At 33.4% G+C, this 7,807-nt stretch overlaps 1 protein-coding gene and 1 pseudogene across 1 annotated transcript; both read left to right on the top strand.

The window, feature by feature from the left end:
• The first annotated feature begins 1,449 nt into the window (after window positions 1-1,449).
• On the top strand, window positions 1,450-4,077 carry LOC107839666 (scarecrow-like protein 14). The gene has a single exon (XM_016683246.2). It carries the CDS (start codon window positions 1,876-1,878, stop codon window positions 3,946-3,948), a length of 2,073 nt encoding a protein of 690 aa, XP_016538732.1. The 5' UTR covers window positions 1,450-1,875; the 3' UTR covers window positions 3,949-4,077.
• Window positions 4,078-5,368: 1,291 nt separating this feature from the next.
• On the top strand, window positions 5,369-7,778 carry LOC124886447 (annotated as a pseudogene).
• The last annotated feature ends 29 nt before the right edge of the window (window positions 7,779-7,807 follow it).

Raw genomic sequence — 7,807 nt, 5'->3', positions numbered from 1 at the left:
AAAAATACTTTTTTAAAAAAATAATTTGTCTTTGATAAATTCAATATTTTTGATAATCAAATTATGTTTGGATAATCTTTTTTAAAAAATACTGTTTTTGAGATAAATGACCAAAAAAGACATCTATCAATAGTCTTTATTAATACAATCAATTAATAGAGAAAAATTATTTTAAATATCTGTGTTAATATTTTTAATTAAATTTTTTTATTTAATTAAAAAGTAAGTACTCTAAAATAATTTATATATTCTTTAGTCATCATCATCAATGATATTTTCAAATTTATTTTAAGAAAATGAGTGAAAATAAAATAACAATACATAAATCATAAAGAATTATAACTTAAATATGAAATGTAAAATTTTAAAATCAAAAGTTAATCAAACTTGTAAGATATTTAATTAATTAATAAGGTATATATATATGTGTGTGTATGTGATTGGGATATATTTGTCATAATCTGCTTTTGCTTTTTTTTGAGAAGCAGAAAAACTATTTCGGCTTATTTTTTAAAAAAACTTTTGTAAATTTACCAACCATCCTTATTTTAAAAAATAATTGATATAATTGATAGTATTTCATAAGAAAAATTAATGATTAGTTTAATTGAGTTTGTTGCACTAAATTTATCTAGTCTGATTTATATTTCTTTGCAATTTACGTGCTATGATATAAAAATAAACTTAGCCGATATGTGTATGAAGAATAGCGATATTTCGAATTGTTTTGGGTGTTCTTAAAAAATCTCTTTATTTAAATAGATACCAAATTTGAGAAAAACGAATATCCTACATATTGGATGTTCTAACTACGTGGACACATTTGATTGGGTTGCTGATTTGAGAAAGAAAATGATTTTGGTATTATAGGACTTAGGAGTAATATTTAATTGATTATTAATACGTTACAGCATTTCTAATTTTAAATTCGTTATAATTTTCCCTATTTATATTCCCCATTTCATTGAATTTTAACCAGGTATGTTGTTGTTATATTATTATAATATTTATACCACTATATAAGTTTTTCATAATATATAATTTGAAATAAATTATTTCTAAAAGAAAGTATGTTCACATAAAATAAAATAGAAGCATTAGGATTTCTGAAATTTATGGTCCAAATAATTTTTCTAACTATAAAAGTTTTTAAATTAGTAAATTCTTTATAAATAATGTGTACTTAATGTTAAAAACTAAAATAAAAAATTTAAATTAAATTACTTTCAAGTTTAAAAAAATTTTCATAAGCATCTAATTCTTCTAAATTATGATCAAATTTATTACGATACTTCTAATTTTATGGGGTTCTATTATCCCAAACTAAATTTTAGTATATTTTTATAACCTTTTTAGTTGACGTGATATTTTTTTATTAATTTTTAAAACTGACGTGAATTCGATGCTTATCTATTTACAAAATCTATGTTGCCACATAAAAGATGCAAAAAAACAATGAGGAAACGAAACCAAGTAGTAGTACAAACAAAATACACTAATCATCGAGACAAAAGTTAAACCGATAACTTGCTAGGCTACTTAGCTTAGCCGGTCACGAGTGGTTGGGTTCTTCATCATCATCAACAACATCTGCTTCCAGGAAGTTGCCATTTTTTTCATTGAATATTCCGTTCTTTCTTTCCCTATTATTATTGTACACTACTATATATTAATTAGACTAGTCCGTTTCTTAGCTTCCAAGCTCAAATTTTCTTCTTCTTCTTCAACTACTACTACTACAACTCCCAACAGCATCACTAAAAAGATTTAAAATATACAGGTACCTATTTCAGTTGCTATTTTTTGTTTCATTGTTTTTGATTCTTGATTTCTTCAATCAAACGTCTCATAATTCAGTAGCTGAAAGCTACTTCCATGGAAGCTCTATTCCAAGAACAGCTTTTTCATTCTCCTGATGCTTTCATTTTTAGGCACTCTTCAATTCCAATGGATCCAAGAAATGATTTTGTACAAAATGGCACTAGTACGATATTCAATAATCTTGCTAGTTTTGATGAAGATTACCCTCATGCCCTTTCAAATCATGTTGTTGGTGAGGGAAATTCTTCTCCTCCTCCTCAAGAGGAAGGGGAAGGGGAAGGGGAAGGGGAAGGGGACTACTCTGATGCAATGTATAAATTCCTAAGTCAGATGCTTATGGAAGAGGATGATTTGGAGAATAAGCCATGTATGTTCCATGACTGCATGGCTCTCCAAGCTACTGAAAAATACTTATCTGATGTCCTTCATGGATCCGAAAATTACAATTCCCCTCAATCTGTCATCATCAATCCACAGGATTATTCCTCTAGTCTCCTCAGCAACACTTCACCTGATTCTATTGAGTCTCCTCAATGGAATCTTGATTTTGAATCCCCCGTTTCGGTGGAGGGTTTATCTGGTGTCTCCAATCATGACTCTTTGTTCACTTCCTTTGGCAACAACCAATTTAACCTGCTATATAAGGGAAGTGAAGAAGAAGAACCTGCTAATATCTTCCAAAGTGGCAGCAGCAGCAATTCACCGACCGACTCGAGGAAAAAGAAAAATCGCCATCGAGGAGATGCTGCTGCAGACCAGCAGAGGAGTAACAAACAGTTGGCCACATTTGCTCATGATGAATCTGAACCGTTGGAAATGTATGACAATGTGTTGCTTTGTTTAAATAATCCATATGTGGAACAACATAGCGCTACTAGTGTTACTTCCTGCTCACCTAATGAAACCAAAAAAACAACCAAAGTTGGAAGGCCGAAAGGTGGTAGGAAGCATGGCAGCAATATCAAGAAGGAAGTGGTGGATTTGAGGGGTCTGCTGACTCAATGTGCTCAGGCCATAGCGAGCTACGACAGCAGAACAGCTACTGAGTTGCTGATGCGGATAAGAGAACACTCTTCACCATATGGAGATGGGACGGAGAGGCTGGCTCATTATCTCGCCAATGCCCTTGAAGCCCGCCTGTCCGGCACAGGAACAGCCTTGTATACAGCGTTTGCATCCAGCAGGATATCAGCTGCTCAGATTTTGAAAGCTTACAAGGCATTTATCACCGCATGCCCGTTCAGGTTGCTGTCAAACATTTTTGCAAACAAGTATATCCGAAAGCTCATTGCTGGAGAACCAAAGATACACATAATTGATTTTGGAATCTTATATGGTTTCCAATGGCCCTGCCTCATACAAGGTCTATCCATGAGGCCTGGGGGACCACCAGAGCTTCGCATTACTGGAATCGATCTTCCCCAGCCTGGTTTCAAGCCAGCAGAGAGGGTTGAGGAGACAGGGCGTCGCCTGGAGAAGTACTGCAAAAGATTTAAGGTCCCTTTCGTATTTAAAGCCATAGCGAAGAAGTGGGAAAGCATCACGGTTGAAGAGCTTGAGATTCAAAGGGATGAGGTGCTGATAGTTAACAGTTTGTATAGGCTAGGGAACATACCCGATGAGACAGTAGTGCAAAACAGTCCAAGGGACGCTGTCCTAGATTTGATCAGGAGGATCCGTCCTGATATGTTCATCCATGGAGTGTTGAACGGGACTTTCAACACTCCATTTTTTGTCACACGGTTTAGAGAGGCGCTTTTTCACTACTCTTCCCTGTTCGATATGTTTGAGGCTAGCCTACCCCGCGAGGATGAGGACAGAAAGCTTTTTGAGGAAGAGGTTTTTGCAAGAGATGCTATGAATGTGATCGCTTGTGAAGGAACAGAGAGAGTCGAGAGACCTGAAACGTACAAACAGTGGCAACTTAGATGTGTTAGAGCTGGATTCAAACAGCTGCCACTTGACCAGGAGATTGTGAAGACAGTCAGCAATAAAGTGAGGTCGGAGTACCACAAGGACTTCTCAGTTGATGAAGATGGCCGCTGGATGCTACAAGGATGGAAGGGGCGCGTGCTTTACGCTCTCTCTTGTTGGAAGCCTACTAGGCTGTCTGCAAAATTGATCTAGTTTATTAGGCCATTTCTTGTATGGTCAACTTTAGGTCATGGCTGTTCTTTTCATTTGCTAGTGACTAGTGAGTATATCTTTGTTTGTATCAGCATTCTGGAATTTATTAATTTGGTTTCACTCTCTCAAGTGCTTCAGAAACTTTTTTTTAAGTTGATGAATGTTAGCGAGCGCACATGAAAACTTTCTCTGAAGCTTAAATTCAATTAGCTTTTGTACATGTGGAATTAAACAAAATTGAAACTCGACTCCATACGGCACAGCTCACCGAGTTAGTGTGGACTCCTTCATAATTGCATCAAGATAGTATCCCCTCAGTCCATTTTTACTTGTCGACTTAGCACGTCCCTTGAGGAACAATAAATAGAATCACAATTTTTAATATAGTGGACAAGTAAAAGTGGACGGACAGAGTAATATACAAGCATAAAACATACGGACAAAATCTTGCAATTGAATTCTTCTGTGAAGCAACATGATTAAATTACCTGGATTGCCAATTAAGGAGAAGAGAACTTAAATTGTAATTATTGCTAGCAATAAAATATGCAGTAAAAAGATGAATTACCAGCCTTCACTCCCATCATTCAGCTGCTATTAGCTCTTAAGGCATAAAGGATACGTAGAAATCCCTTTTCTGATTTTCCTGGACTCTTAACTCTACACTGTTTGGAAACATTTTCATACGTTCACTTATATATTATCAAATGTCGACTTATTGCATTGGGCCCTTTATGAGTTCATTGGTCAAATGAATTATGTAGTAAAGATATTTTTCTTTATATTTTTAAGGCTTAATACAAAGTCTAATCTTCAAATTTATTAGGATATCTCATCTAGATATTCATATTAAGCCACATTCCAATTGAATATAACTCCTATATAGACATTTTATTCAAATTTTGAATTTCTTTTTCGTATGCGTTCTCTTTTGTATATTAGATTGTTAAGTTATCACATAAAATATCTCATTTCCTTTAGGATCTTCCTAATCTTTGTTAAGGGTGGTTCAAGAATAAAGAGTGTTTGGTTTAGGCCTCAAAAATAAAAAACATTAATAGTAAATTTTATGACTTCAAATTCACTTGAAATAATAATGAATATTGTAAAATTTAAAAAAATTATTCTAAAAGAATACAAAAAGAAAAAGAGATACATAAGTTTTACGAGAAATATTTTAGAACTTTCAATTAAACAACTCAAATTTCGTATTAATAATTAATGTTTGAACAACAAAATTTAAGTTAATATATTGCAACAAATGGTTAACATCTTATTAACAATCTTTCTTTTACTAAAAAACTATATTGTATGTAAAGTTAAAGCTACGTGTCTTTTAAATATATTACACCAAAAACAATTAATATGCAACAATAAAAAAATTATAATATTATTTTTGTATGTATATTTATATATTTAAATCTTTTAATTTAAGTTTGATTTTAGATCATTAATTTTATTGAAATGACTTCAAACTTGTATATGCTTAAAAAATCCACTAAACAAATGCAATTAATATATTTCTAATTCAATAAAAAAGACCAATTTTGTAAAAGAACGTCCCCAAAATCCTTGAACAAATATAGAAAAGAACTAAACATAACTGAAAAACAAAAAAAAAAAAATGTATGATAGATTATAAAAAGGAATTTTACTTTTACTGTGGAGAGACAAAAAAAAAATTAATTAAATGGGAATAGAGTGAGGTTATGCGTAAGGTTATAAATATGAAGATATCATGGGGATCCACTTTATTTTCTTATAAATAAAAATAACTATAAAATCCGAGTATTTGGTTTTGCTTCTCCATGAAAATCTAATCTGTCACAGTTTTTTTGCGTGAGTTTCCTTATTATTTCTTTTAGTCTAAATTTTCTCCAAATTTTTCCACTTATAGACTAGATTACATATCAATGTAACAGTATAGTTGCAAAAGTATGAAATGTTTGCACTTGTGTGACGAAGATAGTGTAGCCGAGGTTTTTAACGATATCATAATCAACATATTGCATCGTTTGCCTTCAAAATCTCTAGCAAGGTTTAAATGTGAATCCAAATGTTGGCTTTAAGTACGTTACTGATTCAAGTTATAGTTGTCGAAGATGGAGGCCTCAGCCCTATTTAATTGGTTTCTTTTATCAAGCTCGGAATACATGTGAACGTTCAAAAATTCAGTTTTTCTTCTCGTCAGAGGAATCATCACTAGATATTGATGGTAGTTTTGATCAGTCAGTCGGTTTTCTTGGCAGGACCGCGTATATTGTTGCATCGTCTAATGATTTTCTCCTTTGCAATAGGTTATGTTTATAATCCTGCCTAGTAAATCTCTTCCTAAAACTCAAATCAGTATGAATGATTCATCTGTGGATTTGTTTGTAAGGTAGATGGCCCGGAAAAAGATGGTATCTCATTTACTATAGTTCGGTATTGGATTTTACTATCTGACAATTGAGAGTTCCTCTTCTGAGACAAATGAGTGGATTGTTAGTAATCTAATTCTTGATGTACCTCTTAGATTGTATTTTTTTGACTATATGAAATCACCATCAGCTGGTGTTGTCGACGAAGTATTCTGTTGGCTTGATCAAGGACCACAAATCACTGTTTATGATAGTGTCTATAAGAGTTTCTGGGCTTTGGAATTTCCTGAAGAGATGGTGGCTATGGGCAATTATTTTCTCGGGTTTTCAGGTGGGAGTTTCTATTTGTATTGTACGTTAAGACAGCTATAACTGTGTGGGTACGTTAAGACAGCTATAACTGTGTGGCAACTCGAGAGCAATATTCGTAGTAGAGATGCAGTGTGGGTTAGGAAGTATGAAACGGATGACGCGACTACAATTCCTTTTGGACTTACTGGCTCTCTACATATTGAGGTTCAGAACATGGACATTCATCCTGCTATTCCACACATCTTTTATTTGGATGTAAAAGGTAAGATTATTTCTTATGACATGCAAACAGATATTGCAGAACTTGTCCATGATTTTGGAGAATATGGGTGGAGAACAAAACACTTCAAGTTATTTTCTTATGAGTGGCATCAATGGCCGTGCCTTCTGTAGAATGTCAAGTTTGTGTTGGTTGTTATTGCTTCTAATAACATTTGTTGACTCTCCTATTTATTTATGACTTGGACGTAGATAATAACTTTTATGTACTTTTTATTTCAGCTTACTTGATCTTCTGTACCATTTCATTATCTGGTTTTCAATGTAATTTTTTTTTTTTTTTACTTAAAAGTTTGAATGAATTATAGTAGTATATAGGAATATCTGTTTCCAGGACTGGTTGCAGGGCTAACCCAAGGAAATAGTGAACTCTTGACCTTATTCCTCAGATAATTTTGAAGCATAAAATCCAGAAGAAGTTTTTTCTTCTAATAACTGCAGATCGCAACGGTGAATTCCTCTAAGATACAATATGATGGAATTGGCAGGATTACCTAATTAAGGAATAAGAGAATTGAAATTCTACTCATTGCTATTGGAATGGATGACGAGGCAAGAGATCAATTGCCAGCAATATGGCCTTCAATCCCATCAAGTCCACTTTGATATGATATCCCCTGCTTCTATAGCACTCTTAAAATGATCTGCAGAAAATCAGTTAGGAAAAAAGAATTCAACAAATGACAATGGCGTTGCCAATCTTGACACATGTATCCAATGCCTTTCTACGACTGTAGACAAGCCTCGGTGTTTCTGTTACTTAGCATTTTCCTCACAAATAGTTTCTGTACCTAATACAAGAAGCGCCATTTCTTTTAGACTCCTCTGTGGTCATGACCCAATAATAGTAGGAATTTGGAGCTCTAGTTGACTTGAACGATAGACTTCCTAGAGATCACCATCTTAGA

The sequence above is a fragment of the Capsicum annuum genome, chromosome 8 (assembly GCF_002878395.1).
Source record: "Capsicum annuum cultivar UCD-10X-F1 chromosome 8, UCD10Xv1.1, whole genome shotgun sequence".
In the NCBI taxonomy this organism is placed as follows: Eukaryota; Viridiplantae; Streptophyta; class Magnoliopsida; order Solanales; family Solanaceae; genus Capsicum; species Capsicum annuum.
Note: the sequence above shows the minus strand (reverse complement) of the source record. Positions and strands in the feature narration are given on the sequence as shown.

Excerpts from the sequence above, each read along its gene's own strand:
- LOC107839666 (XM_016683246.2), top strand. The coding sequence starts at position 1,876 with ATGGAAGCTCTATTCCAAGAACAGCTTTTTCATTCTCCTGATGCTTTC.